Here is a 19,660-nt window from a genome sequence, read left to right as displayed (position 1 = left end):
TGGACGCCAACGTTCCCAATCATTCGGGACACTGTACCCGCACTAAAAAACTATTTTAAAAATAGTGCGCTCTAGAGGAACGTTGTAATCGGAACACTAAAAACACACTGAGTGATTTATACACACCTACATTCTCCTCCTTCAAACTTCGCTCTGAATGGCCTTTGTTACGCACTGGGGCTTCCCTGAGGCTTCCAAACCCCAGTCCCTGCTCGAGCACGAACATTCACCAGAGTCTGTCCATACAAACGGGTTGACCCCATTTCCTACAGCTCCGCAATTTGTTTCTTTTCTTTTAAGATGGAAATTTTATTTTTCTATTTCAAGAAAAAAAAAGTGTGCCCCCGGGGGGGGGGGGGGGGGGGGGGGCAGAGAGATTTGTGGACGATGAGGAACGGCTATAGGTAATTTTATTACTTGAAGAAGTAATCAGATTACTCTTGTGATTACTACCTAACTGATTACAAAATTACTTAAAACAGTAATCGATTACAAGTAATTTGATTACTTGTAATGCGTACGGTACAAGTCTGAAGAGGACCGAGGACCTCTCTGCACCAGTGCCGCACGAACACGGGAGGGATGGAGTTGTCAAGAAGCGTAGACAGGCTTCCCGCCATGAGCTTCCAGAGTCGTCGTCACCTTGCAACTTGGCTTGACTACCCTCTGCATCATGTATCCATCGGCGTCTCCGTTAAATTTTCGGAGGTTTCCGAAGCGACCGTGCACTGACTGCTCTCACTCGGTCTTCTCGATCTCTTGTTCGATTCGCTGACGTCATCCGGGACAGTCGCCGTCATATGTTTCCTACGTAGTGCCCTTAGCGCTGAAGGCCGGTCACTTGCTGGCCTTGGCCGGCTTGCGTTTCCAGAACTTTCCATCTCCTGGAGACGGTTTGCAACCTGGCAATGGCGCAACGGTTGCCGGTCGCCAACACCCGAAAATAGTCTTTCTTTGAGCGGAAAAAGGTCTATTTTTACGAGGAAAAACGGTTCCTGAATATCCAAGTAGGTCAACGTCCTCAGGCAAGTGAGAATATCTCGGACACCGGATTGCCGTTTCTTGAGACAGCCTAAAGGGCTAGGCCTAACCCTCGGTGAAGAGTACACTCTAAGAAAAAATGGAGGAAAAAAGTAGCAACGGCGCGTCTTCCTCCCTTCTACTGACGCGCCCCCAAGCGGACACGAGAAAAGGGGGGAACGAAACGTTTTTCTCCTCCTCCAGGCAGACGGGAGAAAGCTTTCGCCCTCCCGACTCATCTTCTTTCGGTTTCGTTTTTCGAGCAGGTCGCGCACGTTGTTTAATTAATAGCTGTTGAGTTGATTGAGCTTCAGCGGCAGCGAAGGCCGCCTGTAATTCCGTCTTCTAGTCTAAACGTGCAGAACATTTCGGTTGCATTGACGTTTTTACCACTAATTTTATCAAACGAGCAAACGAAGCCGCTAGAAACAGCGAAGTTCCGGAGCAGTGCCAGCAGCGCCACGTACACTGGAGGATGGCCGCCTCTGGATTTCGGGACTCGCGAGGCACGGAACTACAGTAGCGAAACCACGCTGAACTGTGTCGACGTTTCCGACGTTATGGAAACCGCAGGAACTGCGTCCAAGACAGGCAGGTTTTGCTGCCGGCTGCCTGGGTGCCTTCCGTGCTGAGTTCGGTTCTGTTTTCCCGTGCCGAGAGCCAACCGGCGTTCAACGTGGTCACGTGGTTCTGTATTTCTGCGTGTCAGTAACATAGCAGCAACATCGTGATGGCAGTGTTGTGGGTTGTGAACAGAAGACTGGAATTATCGCCGATGTGACCGTGTGTTCGCGTATCAGTGGTGTAGCAACAAGATGAGATCGTAAACTGTCGGGCATTGATGCCATTGGTCGGGCCGTGATCGGAGGGGGCGGGGTGTCGCAGGTTGACATTCCGCTTTACAATAAAAAGTTGAATACCACTTGAGGGATTACGTGCAATCGATCAACGTGCAGTAAGTCATGTTGGAACGCTGGTCTGAACAGTAGAAGCTCCTATCGCTATCGTACCTGGCCAATGTGACTGTCGGAATTGTCTCGTCCCCGAGAGCGATAGCGCTCTGGGGCAAGGACTGAACAGTACGAAATCGTGACGGAAAGTACGTGCATTTACAGTATGGAATTTCGGCATTAAAAAACAATAGTAGGTAAAATCGAAAAAAAAAAATAAAGCTACCCTTTATTTTGCTGTTTGAATATACTGCGGTTCCTGGAGGAACTGCCCTACAAGTGGCGCGCTGGGATGAGCGCTAGAAGTTTTCGGGCTCGCCACGGCGTAACTCCGTACCTGCCACAAGTCGCGGCTTTGACTGCATTCAAGTTGATCGAAAAGCGATTTCTCAGCCCGTGAAGCATTACTTCCAGCTGAGTGAATATCCGCTCTACAGAGATTAATTCAAGACGGCAATTGCAGCTTTGCGCGAACAGCACAAATAGAAAAACTAATAGAAATACAGGCTACGACGTGCCGTGTGGGGAAACAAACTCATGGCTTCGAACCGCATTGGAGCGGCTTGATTTATTGGCTTTCAAGTAATTACGGCATGATCGAGCGTTTACTTTTTAATAAGAGATTCATCCCCTGAGCCATTCAAAATACTCTCAGAGGCACGAGATTGCCGGGAAAAAATCAACATGCTGGGAATATTTTTTATTGCTTAGGGAGTCACCGAAAAGTTCCGTACGTTCAAAACGACCAGTATAAAAGACGGAAACGCAGAGCACGGGTGTAGTGTTCGGGTTAGTGTGGTGTTCCCTTGTATTGATATTTGTGTGCGCCGTGTATGTGCTCAATGTCTGTTCACCTGAAGCGTAATGTGCGTATAGTAGAGGATCTAAAGCGGAGTAGTGGCCTGAGAGAAGCAAATTATTTGTTTGTAGAACATGAATTGGGCGGTACCTAGCGCCACCTAGCCTAGCTACTTGCAACTACTCTGCTTGACCCCGCCATCTGGTGGCTAGCAATTTAACCTTCTTTCACGCTACGCGATAAACAGCGGCTTCGAGTTAGTTCTTTCGAGAGCGGCTTTTGGTTTCGCGGATTGAGTTTGCCCTTCTCCGTGATGTGCGGTTGACAAACGAATTGTGACTCGAGGAACACCAAAGGTAAGACGCAAAGTGCGCAAAGTAACTGGGCATCGGTTGTCTCCGTTTAACATCGCACTGCTGTCGACGAGAAGACTGAGTAACTGCTTTCGAAACGCAAGTTTCTGTACCTGTGGGGGGAATCTGGCTTCGGAAATAAACACAGTTTGCGGGGAGCTCGTGTTACGCTTTTATTTGCTGCTGCTCTCGTCCCGTACAAGAGACGTAGCGTCCTCGTCAAGCCTTATTGGGCTCGGTGTGCTCGATTTGGGGCCGCCATATTGAGATGCAAGCGACGGAGGAACTTTGCTCCCCTGCTTCAGTGACGAAAGTTTCTCTCTTTCTAAAGGAACATAGGTTACAAGACCGTTGCTCCCCTAAGGGAGGACTATCCATACCCTTTTTTCTAAGAGTGTACGGCTCTTTACCGGTGGGTACGGCGGCGGCTCCTAGCTTCGACCGTGGCAACGTCGAGGGCAAAGGCATGTCCGAAACTTTCGGCCCAGAGGAAATTTCCAAGGTCGCAAGGGCGTACGCGCCCGGTTTTCGCACGGTGCGGAGGAAAGGCGGAGACGTTTGCAGACGAGCAACGCTTTCGCCGCCCACTCGCACCTTGCATTGCAAATACGGCCCACATCTCACGTGATCCCAATCGAGCAGTAGAAAACTCTAATACAGGCTCTCTAGCAGATGGATGGGTGGATGAGGCTGAGCCCTTTGAATCGGGCGGCGACTTGCGCCACCTAGCCAGTGTTTTCTTTTTATTCCTAAATTTTATTTAACATATATAGAGCTATCTATCTAGAGATTCAGTCTTAAAAGACATATGCAATCCATACGACGGAGGCGCCTCTATGCAACCCGGTGCAGACACCTTCTGCCCTACGGGTCGCCCGGAAGGGAATAAGAAAATATTCAACCTTCCCTCGACCTATGCCCACAAGTCAGATAATATCTTCCTCGTTATCTCCACGTTCCCCATGCCTATTTTTTTCTCACAACCCCTAAACCCCAGCGCGTTTGCTAAACTAGTCGCCCCTTCAGCTACTACAGGGTGAAGCCCCCGACAGTAAAGTATCAAGTGCTCAGCCGCCTCCTCCTCCTCACCACAAGCTCCACACACCGTACCTACTTCCTGATCTAAAAGGTTAAAAAGCCCAACAAAACAAGGACAATAAAGACACAACGACGACAGGACGAGCGCCCGTCCTGTCGTCTTTGTGTCTTTATTGTCCTTGTTTTGTTGCGCTTTTTAACCTTTTAAATCAGTATGAACGAGCTCGCCCAAACACAAGTTTTAATTCAACCTACTTCCTGATATCTAGCTCGATAGACCTTTTCATGTCAGTAGTTACCCGACCGGCGAATAGGGGGTGCTGGCGCACTCACATCCATTAGGTGACTTCAATTTGCTTAGTTTCGATTTCGGCGCGCTCATGGCTGTGTCTGTTTTAAACCCATTTTCGCTAATTTCGTGATACAAATGTGTCCGTTATAAACTTATAGCACACAACGAATAAAACAGTGGTAGTGAGCCACCTTAAAGGGATGCTACAACGAAATTTCGACGCTTATTTCTTGGTCTTTTCGTGTTCAAGGGAGCATTATCACATCGATCAGACACACCAATCTCTTGTTGAAAAACACAGGAGAAGAAATTTTAAAACGAATTAAACGATTAGCAAAGAGCAGCTGGTGGATGTCGCTAATGCCTTGTTTGTAATGCCCGCCTAGGAACCTTGATAGTGACGATAACCGTCTCGCCTCCGGCCACCACGAGAGAAGAGCTGAAAAAGGAACTCCCCCTCCCCGAGACTCTCTTTTGTGTGTCCCAGAAGTCGCTGTTGTCCCCTACAAGATTTTAGAAGATTAACCCGTCACTCAAAATTCGTACAAAGGCAGTTTTGGGGTTACTTGCGGTGGCCCGATCGCTGGTGAGCTTCGGCTGCTTTCAGCGGATGCTGCGAGCCATCGGGGCCTATCCAAGGCCGTGTCAATATCACGGGACCTTGGAGAGGGATTAGCTGGGATAGCTCGCAGCGTCCGCTGTGTCCGGACGTAAGGTACCGAGACAAACTACGTCACGATTGCGCCGGATGTGACGTGTTCTCCGAGCGTTTGCCTGAGTGAACCGTTTATAACGAGAAATATAGCCATCAGGCTCAAAATAGAAACGTGCAATTCTCATTTACGGATATTGTAGATCACATTCAACCTATTTCTGAACACGAAAGGTATATTTCAAATTTCGATGAAGTATCCCTTAAGAACCACGAAGTGTGTGTGAGTCATAATCGCGGAAGTTTTTTCGAACACTTTACGATGCATATGCATTGTTTCGTCGCCGAACCTGACCGAAATTAACCACAAACATGATCACATATGTGGTCATGTTTGTCGTTAATTTTGGTCAGGTTCGGCGACGAAACAATATATGATGCACAAGGCACAAGGAGGATTCCCAGTTTCCAAAATATACAATTGAAGACACTAACCTGATTAAAAACCTGCTGAATCGCGTAAAACACATGAAGTCGAAAGTTCACTGTTCACTGATATTTGCGGACACTAATTTTTTGTGAACTTTAGGGACTATAATAATGCAAATATTCTAAAAAAACATAAGTGGTACTGTCTCGGGCTGTTTTCTTTGAAAAAATTAAAAGGACACTGACAGAGTATTTATGCTCACCAAGTTTTTATTTGTACATGACATATGAGAGCCCATCTACGCAGAACACAATTTGTGGCTCGAAATTCGTTTTCTTTCCGCCCGAAAACCGCTGATTGAGAACTGGCCGGTTTGAGTCGCGCTCACCCTCTTCTCCGTGGTCACGTGCCGTTTTCTATGGTTTAGACGCAACCCCCAAATATTATCAAAGCGAAGGCTCAATATTAAGAAAAGAAAAAAAAAAATACGATACCGAATTTTTGTGGCTACTAAAAAGCTAAAAATGCGCTGAATGAAAAAAAAAAAAAAAGTTGCATTGCCACGCTCCCCAGTTCAGTTTCGGTTTCGAGCAGTTGCGTCTTTTGACTTTATTAAAAATATACGTGACGCTGTAGCAAAATCGGAAAAAAAAAATAGAAAAAACGTTTTTTTTTTTTTTTTGGTGTGTGTCAGTGTTTTTTCACGCACTCGAGAACTATTTCGATAGTCTGTTCTAAGTCGGGTGGGAAATTCTTTTAGCCGTTGCCCCTGCTAAAGTACTTATTAAAGGCATTTCACAACGTTGGCGTTGGGAAATACCTACACTATTTGTGTTACTGAAATTTGATTACGACGTACTCAGCGTATGAGATAAGTGACAGGCTCATCAGGTGAAGTTCGAAATTTTGTAGTCGCAACTTTGCCAATCCAGAGAAGTGACTTCCCGTGCGTTTGGCTGAAGTCGAATGCTAGGCACTGTTTCATGAGGCTGCGTAGACAGATCTTCATTGACACTGATGCGATCTGGAATCAAGAACGCTGAACTTATGTGATGTTCATGAAGATTCGAGAAATTCCCGAATCTTCAAAATGTCCCGCATTTCACACTGTCGTAGAATTCACTCAGCAACTCATGGTGCTGCCGAACAACGGGGCACGGGAAAGCGCTGAGGTCGCTGGTAATCGTGCGAATCGCAATGGCACGACGCCATTTTCTACACAAGCATTGCGGGAAGCGACCGTCGTTCTCGCAGGAGTTCCAAAGCACATGCGCCGTTGTGCCTCTTGGTAGGAAAATATTCTAGGAAATAATTGTTCGCCAAAAGTTTAAATACAAATTATTGTAATTATTTTCAAATCGCTGCTTCAATTTGAAAGGGTTGCTGTGTCATTTTTTTTCTTCGGTGAGGCCAGTCACACAGAGCAAAGAGTCTGCAACTCACAAAGGTCGAAAATAGCATAATCTTAAAAATTTGTGTAGGACCATGTTGATAAAAGTAAGTGTTGACAGGAAACAATAACTCGAAAAAAATTTACGGTCTCTTATTTCCATTTCATGCATAGAGTTCTGCTGCAACCGATTTTTATGTTTTCAGCTTCGACACATTTAATAACATCTTTAGCATTAAAAATATGTCACTGGGAGTGAAAATTATTTGAACTTAATTGCTGCTATACAATTTGTAGGTGTATAAACAGCACAGGATATTAAATCTGTTAGCAGCCCCGGTTCGTGGTGTGCGTGTTAATAAACTTCCTCCATCTCCCTCCCCTCCCCTCCCCCTCCCCCCCCCCCCCCCCCCTCCCCTGCCCCGCGTGTCCCGCATTTCGCTAGCAGGAAGGTGGTCACCCTAGGTGTAAATAGAACAGCTAAAGTACCGGAGGAAGTAAATATGCTTCCTCCGTGCTTTAAAGGGGCCCTGGAAGCACTTTATTACTGGTTCTTAATTTGCACCGAACCTGAGCGCACTGAACGCAGTAACTTAAGGCTGCGGTCCCACGGCAGGCATCTTGAACAAGGCGTTAGTTCAACCAATAGATGGCGACACGCACCCGTCAGGTGGCCGAAACATTGGTTCACAGTGGGATGGCTCGAGCACCATCACGTTCCCCTCGTGGCCTTGCTCGCACCGCTGCCAGCTGTGCTCAGCAGGCTCAAGTAGCGTTTTAGCGCACGCTAGCGCTAAATTTAGCGCTTGCTTTAGCGCACGCGACGCAAGAGACTTTTAGAATAGCGTTTCTCCGCCGCGACGCAAAAGCCCAAGCGTCTCGCGCTTGCAACGCCACCAAGATACAGTCACGATTTTTATTTCACACACGAAATCCTGCTACATCCACGTCCGGAGTAAGAATTTACATTTCTTTAAACGTGAGAGTCCGACGCGAGCGGTCGACCGGTCGTGTCCGCCGCATGCGTCGCCTCGGCAAGAGGGTACTGACCTTCGCCGATAAATGTTCGCTCGTCGCAAGCATCAAGTTGCCGGTGATCGTTGCCCACCCTACTGGGTTCCAAACCGAGTGCAATGTCGTCCCGCGGTCCCGTTGAAAATCGTAGTCGCGAGGATGCCGCCGACGTCGCGCTCACGACGCCGCCAAAGCGACCGCAGCCGTGGTATGGCCGTGGTCCTGAAGGCCGCCATGTTTTTTTTTAACCGTGCTCGTCTTGGCTTTAGCCAGCTTCTCATCACCAATCCTCTTTAGAGGAGCGCAAAGAGCGCAAAGGCCCTTTGCGTACGCACGCTATTTCCGAGAAATAGCGCACGCTAAAATTGCGCACGCAAAGCGCAAAACCTGGTTTGCGTTCGGAGCATGCGCAGTGGCGACGACGCTATTCTTTGCGTACGCAAAGCTTTAGCGTGCGCTATTCTAAAACTCCCTAATGTCTGGTTGGGTATATATTGTTGCGGTTCGGCGGTTGTAACGGGCTTTCGCAATAAATCTTACCAAGAAGGAATCAAATGTTGATTGACGTGTCAATATTCTATCAATGAAAATTTCTTCTGCAGGAATGCACGCTCAGTAGACTCAATCTTCCAAGACACCAGTGAAAGCGGACGTCAACTAAACTGCTTCGCGATTTACGGTACTTACCTCACCATTTTAATGACGACTAAAATAACGTCACGAAATATTGTGTTTCACGGGGTCCGGAAGATGTTGTAAAGGTTACATTATAGTTCCCGGAAACTTTCTGGGAGGACTCGAAGTCTTCCTTGAGTCCAACGGCATCATGAACAGTAACTGAAAACGATTCACTATTCAGTCGGTGGGTGGCGAACGTATCCGCATCTGCGGAGTCATAATCGATGCGTACTCTAATACCCTTGTTACACGGGCACATTTAACTGCGGTTACGCTAAGCCACAGATAGCGCACAATACTTGCGGACAATATTCTGCGGCTATGTAGTCAAAGCTATGGGCGAGCGTGCGCTTGAGCATCTTGAGCGTGTCTTGAGCATCTATCGAGGCAGTGCGCGCGCGCTCTTCACTTCTTCTGAAATAGCTGTCAGAGAGTATAGTGGGGTATCTGTGGTGCCGCGCAACAGCAGTTAAGCTGAGTTAACCGCGGTTAAGTGCGCCCGTGTAACAGGGGTATAAGTGGTTGGAAGTTTACACGATGCCTGCCACGACGTCCAAACACGTCATAGACGTTCTACGGTCTCTTTTACCTACTTTTGCCCTACCAAAAATACTTTTCTTTGATAACGCGCCAAATCTGAATTCAAATAAAATAAACAAGTTTTCGAAGAAAAAAAACCGGCATCAGGTATCACATTAGTGCACCATACCATCCTGCAACTAACGGGAAAGCAGAACAGATGGTGTGCGAAACGAAAAAAAAAAAGCCCTTTTGAAGCTTACGGAAAAAGCAGTTCAGTGAAGAATCGCCAGGTTCTTGTTCCAGCAGCACGCGACGGTCTCATATTACACGGCAAAAACACCCGCCGAAGCAATATTCGGCGGACTAAAAGCCACACCTCTCTATCTCATGATACTATGGCCTACGAACGAAGATCGAGATATTCCCAAATCGGGAGTAATGGAAGTTTATTCGGTCGGACAACTCGTCTACCTGACGAATTTCAGCGAAAGTCGGGCCTTTCATGTAAAACTTGAGTAGAAAAGGATCTATGTTGGTTGACCAGAAGGTGTCATCCCTCTGAATACGTTGGATATCAATGCCCTTGAGTGTAAATATAACTAAATCACAAAACTCTCTCTGTGTATTGTGTAACTGCCCTTGTGTTTGATAGTAGAAGCTACGGTGGTGATTTGGACCTTTCACACCAGGTTCCTTTTTCTTATTTTTCGCCTCATACTCCTCTGCGGTTTAAGTATGCTTCAAGAATCTTTTGGAACGGGGACAATTTACGTCAACGAGGCCATTTGTTCCAAGTAGTCAATCAGGGAATGCTGCTAGAAATCCGTCCCTCATATTAACGCACTTCTGCACAGTGCAGTTTTCCTGTTCCACGTACAGTTGTAAAGCAGCATCCTCATTGATTCTACCATGGGCGTGCGCACAGGGGGGGCAGGGGGGGCGGCCGTCCCCTCTAATCATATAGGGGGGGGGGGGGGGGGGGCGCAAAGTTGGCCCGACTCGAGGCGCGACTGCGCCGGCGGTATGATTTCTTTTTCGACGGCATAAAACACCGACGCCAAAGTTCCCTCCCTCTAGTGCGCGCAACGAAAAAAACAACCATGAAAAGACGCCGCGACGCAGCCCCGGGCGCCAACCCGTCTATGGCCGGCTTCGGTGGCTGCTTTTACCGTTCGTTGAGCAACAGATTGCATTGTCAACAAGTTCTGAGTCAGTCATCGAACAGTTGGCGACAAAATCGCGTAGAATTTTGCTTTAGACTTTTCACGATTGGTGAAAAGTACTATATCTCCCGCGTGCTACACATTTTTAGTAATCTAGTCATAAAATATGTTTACCACCACATAACATATCCATTAGTTTGTATAATGTTTGTTAAACATGACATAATGCGTGCGTGTTATCTTGTGCAAAAAAAGTAATTATAGCCCTTGTTTCTATTACATGTTTCTATCAAGCGCCACAAAGTATGATTATCAACTGTACATTTGGATGCTCAGAAGAAGAAAAATGGCATGTCATAGCGTTTATCTTCAATAATTACTAAATATTGTAACTTCCTGTTTCTCGTATTTTTAATCTGCGGTAAATTCTCGTGCTTTTAAGCATTGCCATTACGTTGTGTATTGGGTGGTGTTTTTCGTCCTCTGCATGGACGTTGCAGACGTTATATGACAGCTTTCGCCATGTGTAGGTGCACCCATGCGTTTGCCCTGTATGTATACTATATTTTCCATACTAGCAGAGTCACGTTGAGGCAATATTTTTAAATATTCTGTGCTGTTAAAGATGGCATATGTGTCGTATCTTTCTCTGCGTGGTTTAGAAAGAACAAAAATTCTTTGTACGCGCGTTGTGTCACTGACGCCTCAGCTGCGCAGGGACTGGCTTTCTTTGCGGACGTTTCACAAGAAAGTGAAACCAACTGCTTAATAATATTTTGCATATGTTATAATTCAATATTGTTGAAATAAACGTTTCATAACCATATCTCGTCTCAGCACTACAATATGAGCGGAAGGACATCAGTGAGAGTGCGTTGATAGAAAGGGGGGGGGGGGGGGGGGCGCTCTGGGGAAACCTCGCCCCCCCTAATGAAGAATCCTGCGCACGCCTATGGATTCTACCATATTCTGTTGCGGGTGAAGAAAGTCTTTGGGTACACGATACTTGAAACAAGTCTGGCACTGTACGTTGTGGTTCGACGCCCACTGATGTCGTCGTCCTTATAGAGCCTCATCATTGAATCATTACCTCGAGCCCCCCCCCCCCCCTCATATTGCTCTTCATCAACAGTAAGTACAATAGGCTACCGCCATATTACAATGCAAGAATTGAAAAATTGAGTCGTTCAGTCCTTCAACAAATTTATTATTTATACAATGTTATTACGTAACATTATCTCGAGACGATCGACGTCCATCGTTGATCTTCAAATACTTATACCTGCATATAAATTAGACGCACAAAGGGGGGGGGGGGGGGGGGGGTCGGTGGCCGAGCGCATGGTCTAGCGCACACCAGCTCGGAGCACTTGGAGCGAAAGCTCGCGCTGCAGAAGCCTCCCCGCCCCAGCCCGTTTCGATCTGGAAGAGCATCGTACCGGCGTGCGGTCGTGTATCACTACTGCGTGGTACACGTTAAAGACCTCAGGTTTGCGGTTGTACCGCACTGCCTAAATTGCTCATCTACAGCTACACCAGACGCCCACTAAGGCAGACTAACTTCCGGCTGTAAAAACATACACACAACCATTTGCAATTAGACGCATAATAACAAAGAATACAGCGTGCCGCCTCTTTTCTTTGGATGCCGTTTTTAAACCAGCGCAAGCTCGCGCGTTCTCTCTTTTGAGACGGTTAGAACGGTCGCAAATAAAGCCCGCGTTCCTCCTACCCGGCCGCTTCCTCCTCTCATTATGTGTAGTTGGTTATAACTAAACAAGGTATTATAATGGTGTATTATTCATATTTACTTTCAGTTTCAGTCAGGGAAAAGGAGTTTCGCGGGAACTAGAGCAAATAAATTAGCTGCGCTTAGAATATCGGCACTCTCTTCCCCGACAGTGTTGTTAACGCCGCCATTCTGGTGCTTGTGCAGAGCAGGCGCAACTGCCGATCGACATGATTCAAAAGTGCGACATCCTCAGCATTAGATTCGGTGCTAGGAAGCTCATGTAATGTTGCTTTGCTTTGTCGCACACTGTTTAAAGTGGAGGACGGAAAAGCGTTTCTTGTGATTTCAGATAAAGCTTCAAATAACTGGCAACCATGATTTTAAGCCACAATATGGCCAAGTGTCGCTACTCTAACGAGTAGCTTATTTAATGACACTGTTCATGCTCTTGTTCAAGAGGCTTGTAATACCTGGAGGGGCCATGACGTTAAGCCCCGTGGATTCCACAAGCCACTCACTACCTTTTGACACCTGCCTCTTCTACAGCACTATATAGCTCCTACGGAGCAGAGTAGCGCAATCCTTTGAACCCCGTGTTTTGCCGACAACATGGCCGACAGAGCGGCTCGGCGCGAGTCACGTGGTACTCAGGGTTCCAGGAGGCGGCCCGCCCTATGAGAGAATACATGGAGATCGACACAAGACTGCTGATTAAAAAATGAACGGCGAGTTCACACTTTTCAAAACTAGTCTGTCGTGAAGGTAGTAAAGCACTAAACATTTTATCAAAGTTTTAATAATATTGGATGCCTGTGCAAATTTCGAGAAGGCAATTTCCAAGGCAATGGCGTTTGAAGCAGACGATTTTTGCTCGCAGCGGAGATGGGCTTTTCGGGTTGGCCGGAGCGGGTCACGTGAATGGTGTGACGTCACCGTGTCGTCTGCTGCATGATGCCGCTCAGGCAATTTTTAAAAAAAAGTCACGTCCTTGCGGGGCACAAAACTTCGCGCAAATTATTTTAAAATGTTTCATTATGATGTCAAAAACGATTGCCATTCCGTACATCCCCACAATACTGAAGAAACAACGATTTTCTCACGTTTTCCATGCATTTCTGACCGCAGTTGGAACCTCCGGGCGTTCGCCGCTAGTCGCCGAGAGGCGGCGTTCTAGATTGCGCTACTCTGCTCCGAAGGAGCTTGTGCTTGTGCTAGTAAAATTAGCTACGGTTCAGAGTAACGACACTTGGTCATATTGTGGCTTAAAATCATGGTTGCCAGTTACCTGAAGCTTTATCTAAAATCACGGGAAACGCTTTTTGCGCCCCACAAATGTTTACCCCACAAATGTTTAAACAAACGCCCCACAAATGTTTAAACAACCCGCGACAGAGCATTGCAATATTGCATCAGCTTCCTAGCACCGCATCTAAGGCTGAGGAAGTCGTACTTTTGGATCATGACGATCGGCAGTTGCGTTTGCTCTGGACAAGACCGAAAATGGCGGCGCCCAAAACAATTTTGGGGAACGGAGTGCCGATACTTTAAAGCTCATTTAGTGACTCTCGGCATGAAGTGAACTCGGGTGCATTATTTTCCTCTTCGTCTTTATTGTTTATTGATTTTAATCATATCGAATAATAAACACATTATATCACGCTACGCGTGTGTAATTATTTGTCTTAGATTTATTAACCTGACCCAGTACTTAAACCATTCATTTATCGATAATAAATCTTCCAATATATTTTTTAAATGTGAAGGTAAGAAGACACAGAGATTGATGATGATACAGACGCCAATGCCGCCCTCGGAAATTTTTTGAACACTAGAAATCAGCAGTTTGTCTGCCATCCGCCAGGTAGCGCAACAAAACACCCAAACAGTTTTTAATTGTTTTTAAACTTAGCTAAGCTCTACAACTATTAAGAAACCAAAGCAAGATCATTGTGAAAATTTAATACATCGCAATGTATATCTATTCCAAACAGATAAATGTTATTAGATGCCAATAAATCTGTTTGATGTCGAAAAAAGATATGCGTCAAAAACAGGTAAGTTTGAAGGGCTCCTGGAGCGTTATGACTTTGAAAATGAAAAAAAAGCCATCGTCCACCTCTTGGGCAACCATTGTAGCTCTAAATATTATAGAAGATGTGATCATAGTTTAATTATTTCCTCAGCGGCATTTGAAGTACCATGCCTCGAAGCACAAAAAAGTGCTATGTTTGATATAAAATATCTATACAAAAACATTTTACACAACATTAAATTTTTTTCTGCATATTACCAATTATAAGCACTACATCTGTAGCTAATTTCATTGGCCTAGCGCTTGTCATTAAAAAAACATTTGTGCTGAAAAATGTCAATTTCAGGGCAATATTTGGAGGGATGAAAAAAACAAAGTAGTGCAAATACCAAAAAAAAAATGTATCGTTACATTCTGCTCCGACATCATCTTAACAAAACTGCTATATTGGAACCGTGCTATCTTTAATGAATCGTTCATAAAACATTAACTAGCGGAGCAAGTGAGGGTCCGCGCCATCATATTCGCAACGCTACAAACGCGCATGAACAGTAAAAACCAACACATACATAAAATCAAATGAAAGAGGATTGCATTGCCTTTCGAATGACGTCAATCCCACCAAACAGTATTTAAAAGGAGATGAGTAATGACCTGCCAAAAAGTACCTAAACTGCCACATTCAGTGGGACCTTGGCCTTAAGTCCAAACGAGCGGAGCCTCAGACGAATCAGATACATCTTTGAAATGAAGCAGGCAGCTTGAAAGAACTGTGTGTCTGTCCTTCGTCTATCTCAGGGTTTAATTATGTCTGTCTGAACTATTGCCAAAGTCCGTTTGAAAACACCGCCAAATGTAGTTTCGTTTCACGTCGCGTGCGGCGCTCGCTCAACAGATGGCGCAAGCCTTAGCTGCCGGTCACGTGAGAGTTCGAACCGAATGTTGGACGAAAAGAAATGATGAAGTAGGCCTAAGTAATCGTCGACAGCTCTACTCTTCTGCTTCGCACGTTAAATTAGTTCCTACGTTATGATCCAGACACTATAAAGGTGAGAGAATCCGCTTGTTGTCTTCGTTGAAGACCGGACCCGGGCTGTACCCGGGCCGAACGTAGACGGTGCCATTTTGCCCAAGTCGTCAGAGGGCACGATGGCAATGCGTTTGCTGGAAAATGATCGGTCTTTCGCGGTCATAACTCGGGCTTCCGCATGTTTTCTCGCATATGATCAGATGTCGCTAAACGCAATCTAGCTGGCTATCTATTATGTCACTAAGATTCACGTTTGTGCCACAATGAAACCACCGAAAATGCCGCAAAAAATAGCCGGTTAGCGTTCGATAACATCGCGAGTCCCTCGGGCCCCGACCTGACCTACACACTTGTTTCGGAGAAAGCACAGTGGTCCAGTCGCCTACGGAATTTTGCTTACCTTTCATCGTAACAGTGCAGCGTAAAGGGTGACGGCATCATGTTCGCAAAGAGTGCCCTGCCGTTTTCCCCATTTTCCTATGCATCACGGCGTGACCGCTCGTCGCACTCGTCGCGTTTACAATTTCATCGACACCACCAAGATCGAGGAGTCTTCGCCGTATTCAGAAACGGTGGCCGAATTGACATCGAGGAATCAGGAATCTGGCGCTTCCGAAGCGAGTGGCGAGAGCTTGAGCGCGAAGGGGTCCTGGTTTGTCGCCGAGTTGGTCAGACCGTGGCCATCTAATGTCAGCTTGTATCCACAGTGGCATTTGTGCGACTGTGCTGTTCACTCTTCGTCTCTGCTTCGAACTGCAGGATGCCCAAAGATGTCATGAAAACAGCTTTCTGATGGACGTGTAATCGGTCTCTCGGCATTCACTTGTCGGATTCACCTGGTTCAGACCTCTAGCGCTATATCTGGGTGCAGAATGAGCGTTCGCAATGAGTAGTTTATTTTTGTGGCGAAATAAAAAAAACCTCCGTAGTGACCGGAGACACGGGAGTATGGAAGTAGTAACCGGAGACACGGAAGTTCTTCACCAGCTCGTCTCTGTTATTACTCTTTCCTCAAAAAACCGAATTTTTTTCTTTTGGGGAGGACACCCTGTAGATTGTGTTTACATAAAAAAGCCTAACCCATTTCCTCTGCTACATATTTGACATCGCATCAGCCGCTATTGTGGTGGTCTTCCTTCCAAGTACATACCTTCTGCAGCCTCGTAGCACCAAATTCGTTCTTCACATAAGGGGCAAGTAGGAATGACCACCAACATGCTGCAACGACGTCCTGTGCAAGCCACATATAGAAACGGCGTGTTTTGGTTGGGCTTCAATCCGATACCGAAGGCAATTACGGTAAGGATTCAGGTATCTTGCAAATTCCCGAGACCCGAAAATTACAATCACCGAGGCAGTGTCTTATGGCTAACCTTTGTGCACTCGTTTTCTCAGAATTCACCATTCTAAAAGTGCAAGATTTCTCTGGCTAGAACTATACCAATGAACTATTCGATGAAGCGATTAGTGCCACGAATGGTCTTTCAGGGTGGGCCCCGCTCCATCCTTACGACACTAGTTTCGTATGGCATGTCCAGTTTTATGAGCTTGGCTACCCCCAGATTCTGACTGTCCAAGTTGAGCACCTTCACTGCTCTGCACCCTCGCAAATGTGAATGCACGATCCCAGTCTGGTCCTGTGCCTGCTCCCGTAAGCTTTCTAGTCTGAGCAGTTCCACTTGCTTCCGCTTTTCTGCACATTCTTGCCTCCGCTTCGTTCAAGCACCTGTCTCTGTTTTGGTCAAGCCGATGCAACCTAAAATAATCGAGGCCCACAAGCATCCTCCCCTTTTTCCGTGGAACATCGTCACAGTCGGAAGGTACCACATGGGCAGTTAGTCCCGAGCCCTTGGACACGTTGCACTCGTGTCCTTGTCTTTTCTCGATCTCGCCACGACAATGTCAAAACTTTTGCGCGCAGGCTTCAGTTATCCTAGGTGCCGTTGGTCAAGCGTGCGTGCCATAAGTGATTGCGACGAGATACGGTGCAATCGGTGCCTGACGTTGCCTGGTCTCCCACTGGTGCGTGTGTCCAAAAAAGTGCTACCTCGATTTCTGCCGTTCTGGAAATGCCATTGCTGGCCATGATCCTGGCGGCGTCACAACAGCAGTGCTGGATGTGGCAGACGCCTCTATGCTGCTCAAGGCCGCTTTCCACCTCAACGGTCCATGGAAGCTTCGGCAGCCAGTATTCGGGATGCCGCGAGGACAGCGACGCGTTTGCTCACATTTTGGGCCGAGACTTGTAGCACCATTTACCAGGATCTCGACATCCGACAACTTGACACTCTTGTAAGGTCATTTGTTGCCACTTGAGGGCCACTTTTGATGTATGGGAGGTCGCTAAACACACCGGTTGAAAATGCCTGGTGCTGTACTCAAGATGCTGCCCCTGGGATCCTTGCAGGAGACGATGGCGGAAGAAGGGGAGCTGGACTATGACGCCGTGGTCTACCAGTGTGGCGCCTGCGACGAGCAGTTTTCCTCGCTAGAGGAGATTGAGCGCCACCACAGCGGAGACGGTGCCGCCATCTGCCCCTACATGGTTGCTGCCGCAATCCAGCCCCAGTTCATCACCGGGGACGACTCGGAAGTGGTCGTCATGTCCGAGGATGTGGCCTTTCCTGGTGGCGGCATGCCGGCCGGGGCAGACGAGGTGGCGCTGTCCGAGGAGGTGGACGACCCCGAGCCGGCATTCCCCGTGGCGGCCCACGGCCACGCTTGCCCACTGTGTGGCCGGCAGTTCTCGTCCAAGTTCCTCCTGGACGCCCACGCGCAGTCCCACCATGCCACGGAGACCAAGGTGTACAGCTGCGAGCTGTGTCGGCAGAAGTTCTATGACTCCAACGAGTATGTTACCCACTTAGTGTCGAGCCACGCCAAAAAGGACCACTGCTGCACCATCTGTAACAAGTGGTACACATCGCGCAGCAACCTCAAGACCCACATGATGATCCACGCGGGACGCAAGCCCCACCAGTGCGACATCTGCGGCAGGCAGTTCACGGTGTCGAGCAACCTCAAGGCCCACCGCCGCATCCACACGGGTGAGCGCAAGTATATCTGCCAGGTGTGCAAAAAGGGCTTCATCACGTCCACGCACCTCAAGACGCACATGGCGGTGCACACGGGGGAGAAGCCCTACCAGTGTGAGGTGTGCTTCCGTGAGTTCGCGGTGAACAGCAACATGCGGGCGCACATGCTGACGCACACGGGCGAGAAGCGCCACGAGTGCCAGGTGTGTGGCAAGCAGTTTGCAACGTCAAGCCACGTCAAGACGCACCTGCTGTCGCACACAGGCCAGCGGGACCACAAGTGCCCGACGTGCGGCAAGGGCTTCACGGTGCCATCAAACCTGAAGGCCCACATGAAGATCCACTCGGGGCAGCGGGACCATGCGTGCGACCTGTGCAGCAAGCGGTTCTACACCAACAGCGACCTGCGGTCGCACAAGATGATCCACACGGGGGAGCGCCCCTACCAGTGCGAAATCTGCCTCGAGCGGTTCACGAAGATGTCCAACCTCAACTCGCATCGGACCACGCACACGGGGGAGCGTCCCCACCAGTGCGAAGTGTGCCACAAGCGGTTCCGCAAGGCGGTGAACCTGCGCACGCACCGCAGGACCCACGCCCAGGACCAGACGCACCCGTGCTCGCTGTGCGACCAGGCCTTCCCCAACGTGACCCGACTCCGCGCCCACAACAAGCAGTGCCACCAGGAAAGCCACGCCTGCGAGGAGTGTGGACGGCGTTTCCAGTCGCCCTTGGCGCTGGTGGCCCACCGCAGGGTCCACTCGGGGGCGGCGCCCTTTGGCTGCGCCCACTGCCAGCGCTCCTTCTCCAAGGAGGCCCACCTGCACCGGCACATGGACAAGCACGCTTCCCGCAAGGACCAGTGCCCCGTGTGCCAGCTGCTCTGCAGCTCGGGCCACCAGCTCCAGATCCACATGCGCACCCACACGGGCGAAAAGCCCTACGCCTGCGACCTCTGCCCCCGCCGCTTCACCAAGCAGGTGAACCTCAAGCGCCACCTCCAGGTGCACACCAAGGTCAAGTTTGAGTGCTCCGTCTGCCTCAAGAGCTACCTCTCGGAGAAGACGCTGCAGGCGCACTACCGCAACGCCCACCTCTCCCAGGCGCCAAACGACATCCACGTCGTGCTCAAGCAGGAGCCACAGGACTTTGTGCTCGAGGACGGCTCGGGACACTTTGTGCTCAAGCAGGAGCCGGACGACGTCGCCAACACACACGAGGAGGCCTGACCTGTGGCACACCGGACGCGAGTCAAGTCACACGCAGTTCACAGCATTTCTGAGCCAGGCAGCTTCTAGAAGCGACGTGCCAGGCGTTTGTCTGCAATTATTTTTCCTAAACAGCTCTGGAAACGAACAAACTTTCGTATTGATTGGGTTTGGTTTGTTGAAGCGTTTTGGCAAACTTCCTCAAGATTTGAAATTGCACAATAAATTTTCTTGAATTAAGGTAAATTTTTTATTTGTGTTCCCGAGTTTCTGCGATACACGAGCGTAATCACCAAGCCCACTGAAGTCACGTCAATCAATC

The 19,660-nt window shown here is 48.2% G+C and overlaps 1 protein-coding gene across 2 annotated transcripts; it reads left to right on the top strand.

Moving 5' to 3' along the window:
• Nucleotides 1-14,958: 14,958 nt before the first annotated feature.
• LOC8042836 (zinc finger protein 2) lies at nucleotides 14,959-19,578 on the top strand. 2 transcript variants are annotated; one of them, XM_029995159.4, is made up of 2 exons: nucleotides 14,959-15,114; nucleotides 17,503-19,578. In XM_029995159.4, the coding sequence occupies exon 2, from the start codon at nucleotides 17,509-17,511 to the stop codon at nucleotides 19,357-19,359; it is 1,851 nt and encodes a 616-aa protein (XP_029851019.2). In that variant the 5' UTR covers nucleotides 14,959-15,114; nucleotides 17,503-17,508; the 3' UTR covers nucleotides 19,360-19,578. The 2 variants fall into 2 exon arrangements, with proteins under 2 accessions (XP_029851019.2, XP_040079072.1); XM_040223138.3 differs by lacking the exon at nucleotides 14,959-15,114 and having other exon boundaries at nucleotides 16,146-19,578.
• Nucleotides 19,579-19,660: the final 82 nt, after the last annotated feature.

The sequence above is a fragment of the Ixodes scapularis genome, unplaced genomic scaffold (genome assembly GCF_016920785.2).
Source record: "Ixodes scapularis isolate PalLabHiFi unplaced genomic scaffold, ASM1692078v2 ptg002900l_1__unscaffolded, whole genome shotgun sequence".
Classification (NCBI taxonomy): Eukaryota; Metazoa; Arthropoda; class Arachnida; order Ixodida; family Ixodidae; genus Ixodes; species Ixodes scapularis.
This window is presented reverse-complemented; position numbering and strand designations above follow the sequence as displayed.

Coding starts and splice junctions, on each gene's coding strand:
- LOC8042836 (XM_040223138.3), top strand. CDS start 17,458: ATGCCTGGTGCTGTACTCAAGATGCTGCCCCTGGGATCCTTGCAGGAG.